We start from the raw sequence: 21,242 nt of genomic DNA, 5'->3' as shown, positions 1-21,242 counted from the left end.
AAACGTCAATGGTTCCAGTGACTTAACTGCATTCACTTCTAACAGTTCCCCCTAATTTTTAGCCTGAATTCTGCCTCAAAGTTCCATTTTCAGCTTTGTGTCTTGTTATTTTTTATTAAATGTCTCTCATTAATGTAAGTATTTATGGACTGTGATCAAGCCATTCTCAGCTCTCCTTGTGAAACTAAATAGACTAAATTACTTCTGGCTCTTGCTTTGGGGCTTGTTTTCCTGACTCTGAATCCTTCTTGCAGCTCTTTCCTGAATCCTTTCCAATTTGTCAACATCTTTTGTGAAGTGCGGACGCCAGACACGGACATGTATTCTTGTAGCGGTTTCAGTAATGCTGTGTAAAGTGACGGAACCAGTCCTAGGCTTCTCTTCAACATAAGTGAAACCGAATTTTTGCCACTGCAAGAACAAGGGTAAAATTAATTCATCCTAAAGATCTACGCTTGCTATTGAAACTGTGGAAGAGGGAAGGGAGAGAGACGGATGGGTTCGGGATTGGGAGGAGCTGGTTCCCATCTCCTGCAATGGCCACTTCTGCCAGCAGTAACAGCAGAAAGAGCAGCTCCGGTATAGACAAAGTAGGCAGCGGGTCCATGACTACCACTTAAAGTCATTGTTTTGCTAGCTACCCTATTGCCCTGGATAACCGCCAACCTTGTCTGTTCCTAATAATGCCTCTCTGAAGTAACATAACAATGTTTTCTGCTTTGTGTATTCCCTAGCTCACGTATTGAACGAGCTCATTAATTGTCTTAACCACTGCGTCACTGCCAGAATCTTAGCTACTGCTCACCATGACCCTGAAGTCCTTCTCCAAGTCACTGCTTCCAAATTAGTTCACCATCTTACAAGTGTAACCTGTATTTGTAGAAGTATAACCTTGCATTCTGTAATTCTTATAAGTAATGTTGTTCAAAGGACCTAGTTTAACATATTTTCAATTCACTCTGAACTGACTTGCCCTTAGTCTTGCTGCTTCACCATTGTTTATATCACCTTCACCTTGACTGCCACAATGCTATTTTCTTCCATGTCGCTTAAGACTATAGATTAGAAAAGGACCAAGATCTCTCTGTACACAAATCAACTAGAAGTTTCATTTGGATCTGGGAAATCCATCTTTTTAAAATCTTTCCTAATTAATTGTAACACTTCTATTTTGTGGGATGCACGCCACCACTTTACACTCATCTCTGAGTGGAAGAATTAAAAAGACGAATCATCTTTCATCTTATGGTTCTGCATGGGGTTCCTACTACTGCAATGCAGTTGAAGATACTGCAGAGGGATATTTAAATTCCAGCCCCAAAAAAGCCTAATTAAAGTGAGGAAAAAATTATGAATGCATTTCTCTTTTTAGGATTCATGAAACTTGCCTTAATGGAACCTCTGGGCTTAAATTAGTAGACATTCCATCTTTAATTGGAGCATTTTGCTGCATACTAGTGTGTAAAATAAAGGCTGGGGTAATTAGGCATTTATATAAAAAGTAAAACATTCAGGGAAGCCAGTGAGCAGTTCTGGATGTGATACTGAGTGCATAGATAAAGGGGCCAGGGAAAGGAGATAGATGAGCAGCAGACAAGTAACACTCTTCCAAATACTGAAGCTAGCTATACTTCCAGGGTGCTTCCTATCCTTAGGCAAACAGGACCAACACATCACAAAATAGGCTAAAAATTAATTCAAAATAATTTTTTTGCACTCTCCAAAATTGTAATTTCCTACCTGCATCCGGAATTGCAGAATATCTCAAGAGTTTTGCTTTGCTTAGATGCCTCCACCATGCGATAGATGAACTTCAGGGTTACTGCATTTATGCTTTTTGCTGCTACCTGCATTATGCATGCACTAAAATAAATAGGGATTTGTTACCCAGGGAGTAATGTCAGCTCGAGAGTTTTCTGTGGTGGCCAGCACAAATAATGAGGCCTCATGTTTAAAAAGAAAATGGTAAGATGTTCCGTGGTAGCCAGCATTGGCCTGGGATTGGCACCAGTGCAGCTGTGAGGGTTATCACGGGGAAGTCATGTCTGCTTCTGAGTCACAGTGATTTTAATTCCAGAAAACTGGTCCTTTTCCTAGTATGCAAGGTCTGAAAAGAGTTACGTCACATTGCTGGCATTTACCATACTAAACACAGTTTAACAGACGAGGAAGGGAGAGTTCAAGTTTGCAGGATTAGTTTTGTGTTCTGAAGTCATGCAGCCGCGCACAGCAACCTCTGCTCTTACGGCTGCTTAGTCACACCACCCTTAAAAATGCATAAGCAGTTAACTATAAGCAGATTTTTCAAATATCAGCAGATGGGGCTTCTTTTTTCTGCATGTGATCATATGCTTAGAAAACTGCATTGCACTTTTTCCAGAAATACAGCGACTAGTCACAACACAGTGCTTCATCCTGAACCCTCGTGTTATCCTCAGCCACGAGAGGTGTTGTATTGCTCAGTGTATCACGTGGTGCGTGACTTCCCTCCTGACAGCCGAAGTCATCGGAGAAGCATCACTGCCTCCTGTACATGCTGGCAGTCTTAACTATTGTATCGACCTTGGAAAATATATGCAGCTAGTGAAATACCATGGTGAGAAGTATAGCAATATGCAGCCTAGCAGGAGTATGAACAAATGTCTGTTGAGTGAGCTTTCCTGTTGCATGAGCTGGAGTACCAGGACTTTGCGTGGTTCTAAACATCATATAGCCATTTAGGTCAAATTCGCCACTGTTGTGTTTAGGAAGCGTTTCCATTGATCTGAGTGACGTTTTTCCAGAGTGATTTGTTGCAGAGTGAATTGTCCTTTGAATTTTTAGGACTGTTTTGCCTCTCATTTTTTTTCCGTAGCAAATCTTTCAAGCGTGCTACTGGTTGTTGCAGGAATGAAAAGTAGTGTTATACTCTTACTTTACCAGGCACAAGCATACATTGGAATTTGAGAGCTGCAAAAATTGTTTATCAATCAGGATTAGTGATTACCATTGGCTTTGAAGGGATAAAATATCTTACTGGCATTGAACATTTAAAACTAACATTAAAGTAGTGAATACCTGGATTGTGGCTTTGTAGAGTTTTTGGAAGAATGCTTTTTTGATCTGTTCCAAAGATTGTACTTTAACGTTTTACTAACTTCATTTTTCTTAGAAATGGACAAGGTCTGCTTTTGGTATTACAATGCCAGTTGTGCTAAGGTAACTTAATGTCTCCCTACTCAGAGAATGCTTTCTTTCTACTACATTTCCAATCTTTCTAAAACATAATTAAAATGGGTTCAATTTTTATTCCGAGTGTCAACATGGAAACAGTAAAATACCACAACAAGAATCACTTTGTTCCATTATTCTTAATGATGATATTTGAAATTTGAACAGGGGAGATCCTGGTGGTCAATTATGGAGAGCAAGGCGGGGTAGATGTTTTGAGCATAGTGGTCTAATTTTTTTAATCAAAATGCTACATTGTCTGTTTTTATAGAGACATGGTACAGTACAACAGCACAAGTTTCCCTGGTTTGAAAGGGGCTCCTTCTTAGGACGGAAGACTTGTTTAAGTTTCCTTTTTCGAGGAAGTTCATAGCCATCCTTGTTAGTCCTTTAATATAAGCATATTTTGAAAAACAAGTGGTCATCTTCTCCTTCCACACCCCCCCCTTTTTTTTTTTTGTGAACCACTCAATCATTTCAGAGATACCATGACAACAACCTTTCCTTTGCTAACAGCTCTGCCAAGGGGGAGTCAAATTGAATGTTTCATCGTCGGCCCCATGCTATTCAGACAATCAAGTAGTACTTTTTTTTTTATAAGATTAATTCCAAGTCTATGAGTGAAATCTTGGCAAATTATAAAAATTGCTGTTGTTTAAAAAACGCAAATCTATGTGGTAATGCTGAATCTTAGTTATAACTTAGTCTACAAAGATGGAAAAAGAAGAACTATATGGATATATTTTTGAAAAATTCAAACTTCCTATTGTAATTCTGCTTTCAAATTTGAAATAAGTTGTCTTTGTGGCATGCTCTTGCTTATAAAATATTAAGTATTATGTTGGCTAAATGGTAATAAATGAGCCAACGTTTACCATGGTAAGGAGTGCATTGGGGACATAACCATTAGTCAAGGGTAATTTAGCCTTAGCATTATCAGTTAGAAATACTGCAGTTGGGTGGAATATTTTATTACATGAAAACATCTGTAACCAATATGTCCCTTGGGAAGCTTACGTGACCTGTGATCTGTTTGGAAAAAAATGCTTCAGTTTTACAAGACTGTTCAAAAGAAACTATGCACAGCAGGCTACATCTAAATGAGTATGGAAAGTTCTTTTCTCCTGTTTGTGTATGTTTTTGCAAATTTCTGGAAGCTTTAGAAAAGTTTTTGCATTCCAGACTAGCTTTGGAGCTTGCTCCATAATGTGTGGCACAGGAGAAGATCTAGATGGGTACAGCCCTCGCATGTTACCTTTATCTGGGCCGTGCAGCCTTTACAGACAGTGATCTGTGCTATGAGGTAGCCTCAAACTAATGTAATCATGGTAGGTTCGACTCAAAAAATATAGTGAAGCCGTGTGAAAGTTTATGTGTATTCTTTTTGATTAAAGTGTGCCGGTGATGCACGCTAATTGCATCTTTTATATATTTTTCAGTCCTGCTATGTGCCTTTTCATGGCTGCTCTTTTTCTGCAAGAGGTGAAGCCAGAATACGTAGCCCCAGCTTATATTTGCTATGCAGCCTCCTCAGCTCAGGCCTTCACAGTGCTTTGGCAGGAAAACAAAGTACCCAGCTGCCGAGGACTGTCAGTCAAGGCCCGGGAACCTTGGGAGCTGGGAAGATGGGCGGAAAGACTGCCTGAACTTGACAGCCCATTAGGTACCTGACCTTCTGCTTAAATGACTTGAATTTTTAAAAATGTGGATTAATGCTTTCATTTGTTCTGTTAATTCAAAGGTGAAATAAGCAGATACACTGGCTAATTACAGATGGCTTGGGAATGGGATGGCATGTGTCATATACCATAAGAAAACAAGCTGTATTATGAGTGGTATTTTAACATGATATTTCTACAGAAAGGAACTACTAAAAACTGCAAATTCGTTACAGAGAAAAAAAATGTCAAATTTGCCCAGGATCTCATTGCATTATAAACCTCCATAATTAGAGGCAAAAATACTTGCTTCTAGTTACTTGGTTACTGCCTACACCCAGTAATCAAAATTGGCCAGTATATGAGATAGTAGGCTATACAGAGATGTTGCAGAACATAATATGTCTAGTGGCATTTCTTAGGCACAGGCTACAGGATAAATAGGTTTCAAGCCAGTAAGACCACTGCATTTCTATTCTGACTATTTCTGGCATCGCTCCAGTTCCTGCTTCCAGCAAGAACTCCTGCAGCTGGTGGGGCCTGCATGCAGTAGAGCAGGAGGCATTTCTCAGTCGAGATCATTTTGCTCTTAGAGTAGAGTGAGCTGATGCCACTGTTTTTAAAAGTCTGTCTTCTTTTGTGAATGTTTAAACCAGAGTGTTGCCCTTAAATACTTCAGCAGTATGAGCAAACCTTTCGGGGCATATAAAACAGTAGGGTCTTTTTTCTTGCCTGCTGTGCTGATGCCACTGTGCCCAGGACTGGCTTCAAGATTCTGCGGTTGAGTGTCATTCATCCCAAAACTTTGGTCTGTTATTCTGTACGAAATTTATTAAAGGTATCTACGAATTGGTTGGTCACAGTGTACGTTGGTGGGAAGCACAGAACTGGGAAGAGTGCTGAAGCCCTGGGCTGCTGATGGAGGAGTGTAAACGTCCGTTTTGACCCAGCAAGCAGAACTGCTGTAAAGAGGGCAAGTTATTCTCGGAACAGAAAATGTTAGAACTCCAGTCCCCTAAGAGGGGTTTCCTGCCTTGCAGACTGAATTCTTGTAAACTGATGACACTCCTTTTCTGTAGGCTGAGATATGAATGTGAAGGTTCAGGGAGTGAGACCATGCACGCTGCAGGATTTTACCTCTGATTTTCAAAGAGATTATTCCAACCCTGCAAGTGGCCTGTTAGACAAAATTGTATGTAGGTCGTGTTCTCAACAAAACAGACAAACCTAACCTGAAAGGCTGGACCTGTGTAAACGTAATCATCCGTTTTTTAAAAAGTGAGAGGGAGACCCCTGTTCTCCGCACGCAATGAACTACTGATCTCGGGAACCAAGAACTGCTGATGGCTGTTGTTGTATCCAGGGGGACCTGTCTCGGCTCTGGACGGGTGCGGTTGCTCCAAGCAGAGGTTGAACTGCACTAGTGCTTCCTTAAGGGTGCCCTGTAGTACAGTGCTGAGATTTCCGGGAAAGCAGCACCACCAAGCAAGCTGCTTCTATAAGCCGCAAGACTGCTTTAGTATTAGCTGAGAGGCAAGGTTGATTAGCCATAAAACAGTGCTAGGCAAATGATAGTCTTCTTTTGGGACCACATATTTACATTTGCAGGCTAATGACTGTTAGAAAGCCATGATAAACATATTGCAAATGGGACAGGAGAGAGGAGATGTCCAAACTTGCATCACCGTGGAATGGACTGCTATACTTGGGGCTACGACCTCTTCATGCAGAACCGCAGTTGCCCTCAAAAATAACGATAAAGTTTTGTGGCTGCAATTTATGCACATACAAGACAGTCCCAAGCAAGGAAGGCTGTCTGTGACACAGTTTGCAGAAAGTTGCATCATTTGTCATAGACAAAGTCACATCATTTATTTCTTAGCAGAAAGGGTTTGAATTTTAAGACCAGTGCACAGACAATGTCTGGAAATGGGACAGCTTGTTTTGTCTGGTTTTTGAGTCCACTGATGTCAGGAGGTAGAAGGTTCAACTTATAACACTATTGGCTGCACACTCTGTTTTAGGCAGACAGGACACCCAGGGAAGGCAGGTCAGCTTCCCATTTGGAGAAGAAACGTGGTGCAAAGTCTGTGTTTTAACAGCGTAAAGATATCCAAAGGTCTTGTTTCGTTGAGCAGAGGATTTGGTAACAGAGCATGCAGGAAACTCTTTGATAAAACACCTACCGCCTATCATAAGAAGTCATTTCTTAACTTTTCTACAGTAAATTTAGTGCTTAAAAGGCAATGAATATTTTCCAACTATTAGTATTTTTTTAATCTCTGGAAATTCTTTGGAGAGGTTCTCAAACTCTTTGTAAAAATAAAAATGTATAAATAAAAACATGTATAAATGTAACTTTTCCCTCTAAATGTTGTAAGGATTTAATAGGAGAGAAATGGCTAAGTAGAATGAAGGGCTAACTAATATCAGGCTAGTTATATTACAGGAACTGTTTGCTTCTCTTTTACCTAGGTGATTCTCACTTATTCCACCCAAATAATTAGCTTAAGAAATGTTATAAAGTAACACATGCAAAGTTTTCAATTGTACAGCGATTAATCATTTATGCTGTTCTTCCTACTGACCTCATCTTATTTGACTATAGTGCTGTTTAACAAGAGGTATGTAGTTCTGGTAATCCCCAGGAAATCTGATGTTGTTTATCAAAACCCACTGTTTTAAAGAAGAAATGTGCTTTGCCAAGGGACCTGTAGAATGTCAGACCAGAAACGTGCCTTTCTCAGTGTCTGAGAGGAAAAAGTGTGGGGGGGTCTGTGTGTGGAGGTACGCGCCTTCATGGAAAGCAAACAGAGATAGCTGGCCAAGTGGTATTGTTTGGGAAGCTTGTAGGCAGCGTCTTCTTTCATGAATCTTCGTCACGGGTCTCAGAAAAGTGGTTTCTGAGAAGTACCCAATTTATGTCTGACAACAGATATTACCTGCAACACGCAAGCCTAAGAAATAGCTCTGCTTTTCTTTTCTTTTTTCTTTGTTGTTTTTTTCATCTAAGTTAACAAAGTTGTGTATTTTAGTTCATTCTGAGCCTGATACTGTGGGGCTTTTTTCCCTGCAAACTTTCCACCTAGATAATTTAGTGATTATAAATGTGTAATGTTGTATTTTGGCTCCAGAATCTACTCATATTAATGTCTTCTCTTTTGTACTACTTGGCACACGAGGTGAAACAAATGAAGAGATGTATTAATTATTCATCAGCCAATGAATTTCTTTCCTTGTAACTCAATTTAAGGTTTGTAGACCTCTTTGCATAAACTAATTGATTTTAATCATAATATTCCAAGTGGTTTTAATTTATAATTTAAATATAATTGCGTAGGGAAGTTTTTTTTAGCTTTGTTTTGGGCAGCTGGTTCTTGAATACAGGATTTAGCAATTATTTAATTGCTAAATTAATCATTTAACTTCAAAAATATAGCATTATTAGAGAGAGAGAGAGAGAGAGAGAGAGAGAGACAGAGATTTTTTTGTCCTGCTGATATCAAAGGAAATAAATAAATCAAAGGTACATGTTTTTCTTTGGATGAAAGGTTAATCAAGTCCAAATCCAATTGTGTTCTAATCTTAAATCAAACATGAAAAAAACCACAGGGTAGGGACAGGGAGTTTGGTAAATCTTTCACGCCTCATCGTGGGTCAGGAGGAGAGGGGAGAAGGAGGGAGAGGCTAGTGCCAGGGCAATCAAATCTTTTATCTCAACGACTATTTTCAGCAAAGTATGCTGATGTTATTTTCCACCCTCCACATTTTGGATAGGAGCTTTGGAAAAAATATATTCTTCCTTTGGTGGATATGGTGATAATACAGACTTCAAGGCCAGGTGCCTCCCTGCCTTTCGAACAGAGCAGTGATTTGACTCACTGCAGCAGCTAATTAAGGTATGACCGTTCAGATAGGAAGCGGCTTTATTGCAAATTGTCAGGAAGTATCCCTGCTTTGTACACCTCAGCTAGTGTTGAGAATGTCCAACTGCTGCGCATGGAGGGAAATACTGCTTGTCAGATAGTTTTCCAGCGGATGAGAGAGTGTTTAACGTTGCGATGTTAGAAGCAAGCCCTGCACGGCCAGCCAAGAGTTGGGGTGGTGGAAGAGGTAGGTAGCAGCAGGAGCTGCTCCGCAACCCGGAGAGTCGGAGGCGCGATGGGAACAGGGTGAGAGCAAACACTTCGCGCGGGCAGAGCACCATCCGCGTCCAGACGTCGAAGCGCGTCGAAGGGCTCGGCCGTGTCACCGGCAGCACAGCCGGTGCCCGCAGCGTGCTGCCAGGGCGGGCAGAGGGATGTGAGGGCTGCACGGGTCTCTGCTAAATCCCAGCCTTGCTTTTCTGACTCCTCTGCTCGGCGCTGCAGCATTCGTTACAGCTGATTAGAGCAAGTCCAGGTGATGAGATACTCTGAGTGTGACTGACAAAAGCTCAGATCCCGCTCCTCCCGCATGTCGTGGCACAGAGGGACACGTGCTGGCGGGAGGGCAGGTCCCGGGCGTCCGGCCACCACACCAGTGGGACGGGGTGGGAAAGGAGGGAGCCACCTGGGGGAGAGCTGCAAAAGAGCCCCAGCGAGGGCGTTTGGGGAAGTTCTCAGCGTTTTCCGGAGCCTTTACTTTAATTATATTTGTGGTTTGGATTGCTTCGGATGGCCATTAAAATTCATTTCACAAAGAGTAGTATTGAAATGAGCACGGAATATTTGTGGGCACTGTGGATTTCCTCCAGGCCTACAGGAAGAGTAAATTAGTTACTGAAAACTTGACAGTTTGTCCCAAGTGCTTAACTCTCTTCTCTCTAGAAGTTGCTTTTTCATTAACAAGTAACTTTGAAAGGAAATAATATGTTTGATGCTTTTTTCCTCCCCTTTACGGTAGGGCTAAAATTGCAAAAACAGCAAGGAGTGATTTGTTTGAACAGGAAGTGTGGGAACTTCCTTTATAAATATTGTCTTCCGCTTCATAGGGAGCCAAAAGTAGCTTCCTCAGTTGGTGAAAAAAGTGCTTGAACTGAACAATAAGCATTTTTCTTTCTTAGCTCATGCCCCATATAAACTTGGAAGAAAAAAGTTTTTACGAGAAATGAGATGAAAAAAGGGCAGATTCTTAGCCTGAGAGGGATTGAAACAGGTGAGTTTGACCATCAAATCAGCTGGATGTTGGCTCTGTGACTGCCTGCAGACGCCGGTAGCTGATGTGCGCTGGCACTCGGGGAACTCATGCTTCCCCTTCTGAGTCAGGAATTCCTTTCAGGAGTGTTGGGCAAATGCAGGTCCTGCGGAGGGTGGTTAAAATCAGTACTTGCAGAGTTTGCGATTATAGAACCCGTTGCGACTTGTTCTACAAGATAAGGCAGTATCAGTCTGCGCCTAGCTCGTATCTCACTTTGGAATGGTTGCTGTTAAAAAAAAAAAAACCCACACATACACATATATATCTTTCCTAGTGCAATGGAAACAATATCCCTGCTCCCTTCCCCCAACCCAGAAATACCCTTGAATCCCTTTCAGAGCAGGGGCTCACCGGCCAGGAGAGCAGGCTGCGGCTTGGCGCGCGCGGCTCGGGGAGGTGGCTCTGATGCCGCCGCCGCAGCCTGCCGGGTCGCCTGCCCCGGAGAGGCAGTTCCCTTAGCAGGCAGCCCCGCAGCCCGAAGCTCCCGGAGCGCAAGGCTGCCCGGGGACAGGGACCTGGCAGGTGTGGGGCTGGCCACCACAAAGCCAGGTCAGGTCAGCTCACAGCACAGGGAGCAAGGCTTAAGCTGACAGGCAATGCCCTATCAGACTTTTTTTTTTTTTTTCCTAGAGGATATGGGCTTCTTGCATAGCTAGAAGGCCAGCTGGTCTGGCTTGCCACCAACGTAAATAGGTGCGGATGACGGGAACCAATGCAGGGAGCCTGATTCCCAGCTTTAAAGGGTTTCAGTTTAGGAAGCGGGGTTTCAGTTTAGGAAGCGGGGGGTGTTTCAGAAGCAGCAGGCTGATTCCCCGAGACGCGCTGACAGCGAGGAAGAGCCCGTCTGTCTGATTTGAAGGAGGGCAGCGTTCTTACACTGCTCTTAATTAGGCAGAGTTGCTTCGTTCCTTCTTTTTGATGGGCAGATGAGATGTTTTTGGTATTTAGACCTGGATTGCTGTGCTCCTTTCTGATGGGGCTGGCAAGAGGCACAGGCTGGCTACTGTTACATTAACAAGAAGGTTCTGATTTTTACACGCTTCTGAATGGGGAAGGGAAAAACTCCAGCAAGCTTCAAATGAGGCTTTGTAGCAATTTGCTTTCTTTTTGCTCTTGTAAGAACAAACAAAAGAAATAAAATTTGCAATGCAATGTACTATCCTGGGAAAAATCAGCCACAGTCAAGCAGGACGCCTAAATCTCCACCAGTGCTTTGCTTTGCACTCGGGCCAGGCTTGCAGCACTTGCCATGCCAGGAGTTTTCACAGCATTTTACTTTCGGCTCCAGAGGAGTCAGCATTGTCGCGGTGGGGGGCAAAGGACCCGAGAGCGCGGCCACCTTTGGTGCCCGCATGATTTTTACTGTCTGAAAGGCTCTCAGCTCTCCGAATTTGCTATCTCTAACTGTTCCTGCTGCTCTTTCCTCTCTGTGCAATGTCTTTAAAAGTGCATTTAAAGCAAAATGCTCAGGATAAGTTTTCTTGCTTTCCACTCCATCCTGTGCTGCTAACTCCTTTTGTCACTTATTCTCTCTCTTCCGTGTCACACTCCCCATTTAAGAAACTTTTCTCCTTTTTATCTTCCTACACGTAACATTCTTTCCTCTCCCTCTTCACACTCCCACTGTCATGCCTGCTTGCTTCTTTTTTCAATAAGGCAGACTGCATTTTATAATTTAGGGAGTAAGCCTTTGAATTCTTGTGCAAGTACTCCCACTGACTACATGATTAAGGGCCTACAGGACTGGGCCGTAGCTTATCAGCTGTGTGGGGAAAGGTAGAAGTCTGCTAGTGAAGTCAACTTTAAACCAATCTTAATTACCTTGGTGGTTTGGATCTCAATGGTTGACTATTAAACTTCATATTTCTAAGGCAGTGTGTGCACCAATGGCATTATATAAATAATAAAGCATTTCATGAGCTTTATATAAAACACTTTATAGAGCTAATATATTACTTCCAGTCCAGAAAAATGGAGGAGACTTTAAAATCAGTTTTACTAGCACTGTGTGTTTAAAAAACTTCTATTCCCTTTTGTTTAACCTTCTCTGCAAGCCTGGGCATGTTTGAGGCTCCCAGGATCCAATTTCATGTAGTATCCTATTTCAAATCCAGGCCAGACCAGATCGATAGAAAATCAGTGCTCTCAGAAATAAAACTGTCTGCGGAATGCCTTCGACTACACGAAGATGAAAGGGAGGGGATGTCATAAAGCAGATACTGATTTTCTGAGGTGGGATTTTCTTTTTCTGAAGCGGCGTCCTTGGACGTCGCACAATTTACCTTGATTGAGCGCTAATAATTGTGGGACAATTTTGGTGAATTTTTGTGTTCTTCACTTAACGGTTAACAGCTGTGATATGGGGAGGGGGTTGTTGCTGGGGTTGTTTTAAGCCAAAGCAGCAGCTGTAGAATATTTTATGGCAACAGCAGAGCTACCTGTAACTCTGAACATAGCCAGAATAACACAAAATTCCTCGTAATTCTCGTCAGTGAAATACTTACTGGTATTTTGAAATGATCAAGCTACTTTAGTACTTTGACAATTGTAGGTGAATGCACCCTAGTCTATTAATTGATTTGTGTTTTTACTGGTTTTTACAGTCAGCACAAATGTAGATGGTAATGTCTTCTTCCTCTTCCAGTATGCCTCTTCTCTTCCCCCACCCTCCAAAGCCAAAGGGGGAGGATTGTCTAAGAATTCAGAAGGGAGCAAGACAGCAGTATCCTTCTAGGATTTTTAAGGAGCAAGAAAGTTAAGCGAAACCTCAACTTGCGAGCTTTAGATCATTTTGAATGCCTGAGTATTTGGTAGTGCCAATATTATGTTGAATTCCTGGAAAAGTGGCTAACAGTGAACTTTGTTCTGCGCTGCAGTAGTGATCTCTCTGTGCCACTCTGCAGGCTCAGATGTACTCCAGGCGATGCTAGTGACTTAGGTAGCATCTTGCTTTGACAAGGAGGAACATTAGGTCAAATAAGTAAGCCTCTTGCATAGCAGCGTGTCACAGTGGCTAGCCTTGGCCTCATCTGCTGTCAGAGCAAAACTCAGGGTCTTCAGATGCTGAATAAGGAGCCCCTAAAGCCAGGTAATAAAGAAGGTAACAGTGAGCATGGTGAGGGTTTGGATTTTTTTTACACTCTGCCCCTTAGGAAATAGAGGCCTGTTTATTTGGGATCTTAAGCATGGAGTCCTCTTCAGGGGCAGATATATATTATAACTACATAACTGTGCAAGGCTCAGTTAAACATACCGGCTCATGAAGGTGGAAATGAGAGAGGTTCCTACCTTTTACATGAGAGCACACTGGTTGCATCTGTAGTCTTTAAAGTTTGTGAACTTTTTAGATCACACACGAACACATGCGCACCCATGTGTGCGCACACCATAGTGTTTCACTGTTAGTCTTCAATTTAGCCCATGTTCTGTAAACTACTTGATGATTAACCTTCAGCTAGAATATTAAGTCTGTGGTATGTGTTTACTTAATAGTCAGAGATCTGATTTCCTGCTTCCAGGCAGCCTCTATTACTCTTAAACTTAAACTGTTTGAGTTGTAAGTGAAAGGTCTGTCTCAGGAATTTTCAGAAAAGTCCACCGTGGTCTTCTGACAGAAATGGAGAAGGCAAAGTGCCCAGAGAGAAGGCTAAGAAGAAGACTGTTGACAGTCTGAGGTGAGGTCTTCTTAAGGACTCAGAAGACCCAGATAATCTACTAAAGGGATTTGCTTGACTGTCTCTGCATGTTTATGCAGAGTATTCCAGAGTAAAAGGCATTGCTTAGTTTTTGACTAACTTCTAAATTTTTTTAAAGTCAGAAGTCACAAAATTGACAAGATGTTATTCTGTTACCTAACTTCTGTTATAAAACCAGAGTATTCACTTTACCAAATTGGACACCTAATAAGAGCACCTGGGGTGCCTCTCTAGCCAACAGTAGGAGAGAGAAACCCCCTTTCCACTGCCTTCTGGAAGAGCCTACCACTCCAAGCAGAAATCCTTTGACTATACTAGAGAAACTTGCAGATTTGATTTGACACCTACACTGGATAGTGCAAATCTCTTGCACTATAATGTCAGCCCCTTTCGTGGGGTTCATTTTGAAACAATTTGCTAAATGGCATTGAAAAGGTTTGGGCATAGACTGTACTGTTTATGATTTTGAGTTTATCACAGTAACTAGTGCCCTGGGAATCTAGCTGGAGATCAAAATAAAACTAAAATCATGGTTGTCTCTGATGTGTATTGATCTGCCTAACATGTAAAAAGATTCTGATGTTCTCTCACTCATATACAGTGTTGAACTTGTGACATAGACTGACCAGGTTCGCTATAGATGTGTTGAAACATAACTTGAAGTTCATTCTACCATCACATTTGCAAAGTTGTATTTCCACGACCAAAAAAATGTACAGCCATCAGTTCTGTTGAAAATCTGGCTCTCCTCTCCTCTTTGCTATTTTAGCTCTTGCAGGTGCTGTTAGTTTAGCACTAGCAGAATTAAAATTACTGTATGAGCATGGCTTTTATGGTATGAGTTTAAGGCGGTGGTGTTACTTGCAACTAAAAATCAATAGTGAGTTACACTGGCCATCCAACATTCATGCCCATAAAATCTTTTATATAATGCAGCTCACTATCAGGGCATCTTTTTTATGCCTCACAGGTAAGGGTGTCTTTCTGAAACAGCCTTTCCTGTAAAGGCTTAAGATTTACTGATAATATTTTTTGGTATCGTTCTCCTTATAAAGTTATCCAAGTCAAATGTGCTTTTGGAAGAAGAGGAAATGAGGTTTCAGAGTTTCTCAAACAACTTTTGAGAAACTGAGGTTACCTCTGTGTTGCTTTGCATTGGATTAAAACCTTATGCAAGTATCAAGTGCCAATGGATCAGCCTTCGGTGCTGCCTCAGCGCCTCTTTGGTTAGGGATAGCTGACCTGAGTGACAAGGCAGTGAATGTTTTTGCCCAGTATCAACTGTTATGTTTGATAAATAATGATCTGAAGAGGCTGGACTGTGGTTTGTCCCCCTGGAAATGGTGTGTCTCACCACTCCTCTCTGCCGATACTCATTTTGCATCTTTCCCCTCATGATCTGTGCGATACTGGATCTCAAGCTGTTGGCAGTCCATAGGATAATATTCTTCCAGTTTGAGCTTTGAAGTAAAATACTGCTGAAAGAGCAAATAGGATTTCTAGACTGGTGAGAATGGACAGCACAGAAAGAAGATAAAAACTTTCTGGCTGGTACTTTTAATAGTGTAGTCGAGAAATATCTCTGCAAAGTCTATAGAGAGGTAAAGAATTTAGACTAATGTGAAGGATATTCAGAAAGGCTAATGGAGCGCATATTTTCATTTTTCAGAATTGGGCTATGCTGGTCTTTGTTCTCATACGGTATCTGTAAAACTCAGTTGGTCTTAGACTTTTAACTTAAATTTTAAGAAAGGAAAACTCCAGCATGTGGGTTTCTTGGGCTTCTCTCCCCCCCCCCCCACCCCCAGCAAACTACAGGAAGAGCAAAATGAAAAGGCTGAGTGAAAGTATTTGTACTTTTGAGGTATATCCAGCAGTATTAAACACTTCCATCATTATTTTAATACTCTGTACATTTTTGCACAGGAGAGATCAAGGTCTTTTCACACTGCACAAGACTGAGGACAAAAGAATGTGAGATTGACTGGAAACCAAAACAAAAAAAAAAAGTTTTAGCAGTATTAGATTTAAGTGAACTGAAGACATAACTATGTTGATTAGCTTCAGGAAAACTGCAGTACTAAACCTGAGGTATCCGTGGGGAAGAGACAGAGAAAAAGTCAGAAGCGAAACTTTGGATTTTATGTGCTAGAAGTGGAATAGGTGTCCCTGTGGTCAAAGAGTTGGAGAGGGCAGAATGGAAATGACCAACAACAACTTAAAATAGGGAGCTGGAGGTGAGGGAAGATACTGAGTTAGCCAGGTATTGGCATGTAGTAGTTTAACAGAAAGTTAAATAGAGATGTACATACACTGTAATGTTTGGGGTCTTAAGTTAATATCAGCCTAAATTTTTGCTAGTAAACTCTATATTCTTTTTTCATATGGACATGATCTCGGTGTTAAAATATAGATTTCCTGGCTCTGAATTGTGAAGATCCTTTTTCAAAATTTAGCCCCAAAAGGAAGTATTTAAAATATTATCTTACATGCTCATTCCTATTAAGTATCTACCATGCTTGCTAGCCAAACAGCCAAATGAAAGTTCTGTGGGCATATAAAAGCCTATACGAAAAGTATTTACTCAATATGTTGTGTATAGCTGAAGGCTCGAGGGAATAAGGCCTGTTTCTGGGAACCGGATAGTACAACTTTCTATCCCTGACCTCTTGTGTGCCCTTTCTAGCAAGCAAATAGAAAAAAATGTTCAAGGAAACGTGTTTATATTATAATCTATTTTTAGCTCTAGAAACTAAAAGCGCTGCATATATTCTGTTACTCTTAGTTATAGCTATGTTAGCCTGAGGTTGAATAGGACAAGTGCTGCATTTTGTTCCCTGCCGGTTTCGGATGCCGTAGTTCCTCCTCGCGCCACCGCACCCTGGCAGCGAGTCGTCCACTCGCAAAAGTTTGCGTTTCAACGCACCTGATCAGCCTGACAGCTAACTATCTTTTTGAAATGACTGTATCAAAAATATTCTTCCTTAGGTATGGTGGTGCAGTTGCCCCATGGGGGAGAGTGAACTTCTCAGGAGGGAGTGGAGTTTGCTTGCAGCTCTCCTCGCTTTGTGGGCTTATTTACCTGTTTTGATCATCTTAACCATCTTAACTGCATTATCATCTGTGGTGTTTTTTAGTCCTTTTGTCCTAATGAAATCCTTGGATTTGCAGGGCAAAAAATGTGTCATATGAAAAGGTGGGAGCAGTTAGGTATGTTCACGGGATGGGCAGGATAAAAGCTAAATTTAGGCTAATGACGCTAATCTCCCTACCGTTCTCTGTGGGTAATGGAGGGGAGGGGGAGTCTCCTCCAAAAAAGCAGTGCAGGGAAGATAGATACCTCTTCCAGGATGTGACTCATGGCAGCAGCCTACCTCTCTAGTCAGTGGAGAGGGATAAAACGGGAAGATGAACCTTGTTAGAGTGATGTTAGCATCTGTGAGTGTCCCCCCATCCCACGCTTGCTCTCTCTGCACTTCATGTTTTCTGTGAGTTGCAAAGAGCAACTGTCCGACGTCATCTCAGTACTTCTGACTTTTGGTTGGTCTGTATGAGCTGCCAGCTCTCAGAGAATGTATAAGTGATGTGTAGTTTGGTACTTTTTTGTTCAGGTGCTGCGTTTTGGCTGGCTAGCTGGCCAAACCTGTGTGACAAAAATACAGTTCTTCACTGTGTGCTCAGTTTAAGATACTGAAAAAGAGCTGTTGTGAGATGAGTAGGAGGTAAATGGAAAAAACAAAACGAAACAAAACAAGGAAGCCTCATGGCAGATGGTGCCACCTGTGTCCATCTAAACCTAGCCAAAGCAGTGTGCCATCTGAGAGCAGAGAAACCTGGAAAATCTGATGACTCAGTTTGAATAAATAGGGAGACACTGAGTGAGATTTCTGGCTCGTGTCCCAAGCCTCTTGTGAAAGAGACTTCCTATGTTACAACGCAGAAAACTGAGTACAGTACGGTGGCATCATTCTCTGGCACAACTTGCTACCAACTGCCCGGGTTGACTAAACTGCCCGGGTGCCCAATGTGTATGCTCATGTGAGAACTGACACATAAGCAGTCTGCTTACTCTGTGCCAGTTCCTGGGTTGTGATTGAAGCAGTTTTCCTAGTAAATATGTTTGTGATGTTATTAGCAGGGCTCATACTTCATCACTGAGGGTAAAACTGGCTAACCACAACAGCCAAAGCTTACAGCATTGGGTCCTTTTTCCAGGCTCAGGCAAATACTGATTTCCTTCAGGTACTTCAGTTGTTCCATCTGTAAAGCTGAAATGTTAACCGACTGTGCAACAAATGCCTAAATACAAATCCGTTAAAGTTTGCAAAAAGATTCTGAAGAAGAGAGACAATGTAGAAGTATAAAGTGAGCTCCTCAGCTGGGTGAAACCTATTTTTGCTGATCACCTCAACCTCCTTCCTTCTTGACTGCTGTTGACAATATCAAGGTCTTGCACATTCCTGGCACTTCCTTTTAATTCTCTGTTTCCTTTTCCTGCATGTGCTTAGGTTGCAGATCCTTTTCTCCCTTTGCCAGTAAGACACAGAAGAATATCTGCCCTTTGCCTTTGTCCTAGCAACTAAAACTCTTGTCCATCTCTCTCGTGAGTTGGCTGCTTTACTTGCACCCTCCTCCTGTGACCTATTGAGTTCTGGTCTAGGCCAGCTTGCTCTGTTTGCTGTATGAAAAGATGTCCCAAACTGAAAAAATCTCTTCACGCTAATACCGATCTCCGTTCCCTTCTTCAGCTCACACCTCTGGTGAAAGATCCTTTCGTGTTCTTTCTCTTCATGTCTTCTCCCTATCCTTATTCCATCCCGTTCAGTTTTACAGGCCTTCTCGCGCCCGCTTCACTTTACAGCCACTCAGAGCCCCCAGGGTGAGAAATCCCAGCAGGTTGCTGCCAATGAAAGACGCAAATATCGAAGCTAACAGCGCATGCTGTGGCTTAGCATCTTACGATTTTACTGAGCATCTGCGTTCATTCCTCACCTCGTAAGGGTGCAGGTTTCCTCAACCGGCTTCTCCCTGGTATGTTATATGGTGCTGAGCAATTTATATTGTCAAGAGGTTGCAGGAAGAGATGACTGTACAGAGTCTTAAAGAATGTGTTACCACAGCAACTAGATATGGGAAATGCAAACAAGAACTTAAGCCCCATTGAACATTAACGAAATAAACACGCTTTAATACTGGGCAGCCCTCAAGGAACTCGAGGGGAAAAATAAAAACCCTGCTAATGTGGATTTCTTCCCTCCCTGTGGAGGCAGTGTTAGGCAAGTCTCCGAGTCAAGTTCAGCTCTGAACTTTTGGAGATGAGATGGTGGCTTTTGCTACATGTTCAATTCACTCTCCCCTCAGAACTGCCATTTCACGATCTTTTAGTGTGTGTACTGGCATTTGCTACAAACTGAGTGGCATGGGATGCTTTGCTAAAAAGCAACTGATAAATGTATGTGTGTAAGAAACAGATTGGGATGTTCAACAGTCACTGCATGTATTGACGAGGATATTTTTTCGAGGACAGTTGTCATCTTCATATTCAAATTGAACAATCTACATTAGCACTTGTGTTATCACTTTTAGGCGTTTGCAGTAATGTTGAATGGTATCAGGCAGTATATTATCCTTCCCTAGAGGGACGGACACTGTTTCTCTTCCATTCTGAAATGTTTGATCGTGGGAGGTGCTGAGTACTGCCATTGATATGAGAGTGTTCAAGCTCTCACTAGAAGAGTGCCAGATCATACAATACCCCATCTGTAATGCAAAGCATTCTGTCTGGTAATATATCAGTTGAGCTCTCAGTCCTTTGGTAATTAGCTGTACATCTGTGAGCAACTGTCCATCTGATTTATTATCTGAGCAACTATTGAAATACAGAAAATTGCTCCATTTAGCCTCAGGATTGAAAGTTATGGTGTGCTAAAATTGTGTTTAAAATGAAATAAAATTGGCTATATATAAACCAAATTGTAGATTTATGGAACATAAAGACCATCCTAAATCAGTATTTTAAAGTTCATAAATTTTAGGTGATTGAGCATAGTTTAATGTATATGGATAGATTTGTAATCACTGTCTTCTTTTATTTAGCAAGTCAGAAAAAAAGAAGATTAAGCACCGTCCTGGAAGATAACTTGACTGCAGTGAAGAAGACTTAGTGGAAAAGTGAATGTAAGTGTTCCATTGCGTGTAACTGAGTTATGTGTGTTTGCAAACCATTGACATTATTTGGTGATTTTACAGCCTATGCAAAATTGAAGACCTAACTTACCTAAAATAAACGCTAAACGTAGTACTTTCAGTATGACAGGAATGCTGGATCAGAACACTGTGCGTGAAGTGTCTCTTAAATATTTCTAAATATGGGTCTGTAGGCTATATATACCTGAACGCTATTAGTAGCGACACGTGCTACTAATTATTTGCATGCTTCTGCATTGTTTGCAGGCAAAATGGCAACGTGAAGTTAGTTGTTCCTAAGTGCTCTTAAAAAAGCAACAACAAAAACAACGCAACCCTCTATATAAGTACCCGTGGGGATCATTAAATCCTGTAATATAGACATATTTTCCATTTCCAAAAGGACTTAGTCTAACTTGGAATAATGCAGCCAGTATATAGTATTTTTCTGTATACTTGCCCCAAAGATGTGAGTTTATAGTAGAAAAAGATTGCACTGTGGATTGGCAATTCAATTTAGAATGAAATACAGCATCTGAAAGTTCCAGGCTAAGTGCATCATTGCTCACTTGAGGTCATTTTTTCAAACCTGGAGTCAATAGTTCTCTAACAATAACAGCTTTGGTTCATTTTCTAGACCCTTTTGAAACTATTACTTTGCCAGTGAATACTCTATTATTTTTCTTAAAGTAATAGCTTTCCCTAGCTGTATTTCGTAATAATAATGTGAACTCCATAACAAAGTGTATGTGTGCGTATGTGTATATGTACGTACGTATTTGTGTGTGAAGCAGACACATCTTAGCAAATCATACCCCTGTATTTTGCCCTCGGAGACTTTCAGTGGCTGCAATTTGCAGGGCAGTGATAGTCGTGAACTTCTAGCTGCCGCAGATTTGTTTCAGTATTTTTTCTGACTACATTGTTCCCACGATCTCACCTTCCATTTCCCAGCGTCTGCCTGATGAGTCTGGAAGCAGTCAACTAAGTCTTTCCAAATGCTACATAAAGTACCGAAAGCATGACTTAGTTGACAAATGAGATGTTGATCCTGTTTTAAATGTCTAACAAGCTGAGGCAGTTTTAATTTTAGGCTTTGGGCTTTTATAAACTTGTCTTTCAAAATCACTAACCAACCACTAGTACAGACACAGGAGCTACTACAGAACATTATGTCATGCTGTCTGTTTTACATATAGTTGTGTCTGCTGATACTAGGTGTTCTGAAATGAAGGTCCTGAGATTTGACAGTATTGTACATAAGCTAAAGATTTACAAACTATGCTGTGCATTAACTCTCCACATAGTGCTTTAC

The 21,242-nt window shown here is 41.6% G+C and overlaps 1 protein-coding gene across 9 annotated transcripts in view; it reads left to right on the top strand.

Moving 5' to 3' along the window:
* The window catches only part of PLXNB2 (plexin B2), a 258,439-nt gene that overhangs the window by 122,748 nt on the left and 114,449 nt on the right, over positions 1–21,242 (top strand). For 8 of the 9 annotated variants that reach the window (XM_068931608.1, XM_068931623.1, XM_068931644.1 and 5 more), the window contains one exon: positions 19,838–19,918. In XM_068931608.1, the coding sequence (XP_068787709.1) occupies positions 19,917–19,918 (2 nt within the window). In that variant the 5' untranslated portion in view covers positions 19,838–19,916. Of the gene's footprint in view, positions 1–12,218; positions 12,279–19,837; positions 19,919–21,242 lie in introns of those variants that run through there. The other variant, XM_068931661.1, reaches the window with a different exon arrangement.

This window comes from Struthio camelus, chromosome 1 (assembly GCF_040807025.1).
Source record: "Struthio camelus isolate bStrCam1 chromosome 1, bStrCam1.hap1, whole genome shotgun sequence".
Classification (NCBI taxonomy): domain Eukaryota; kingdom Metazoa; phylum Chordata; class Aves; order Struthioniformes; family Struthionidae; genus Struthio; species Struthio camelus.
Note: the sequence above shows the minus strand (reverse complement) of the source record. Positions and strands in the feature narration are given on the sequence as shown.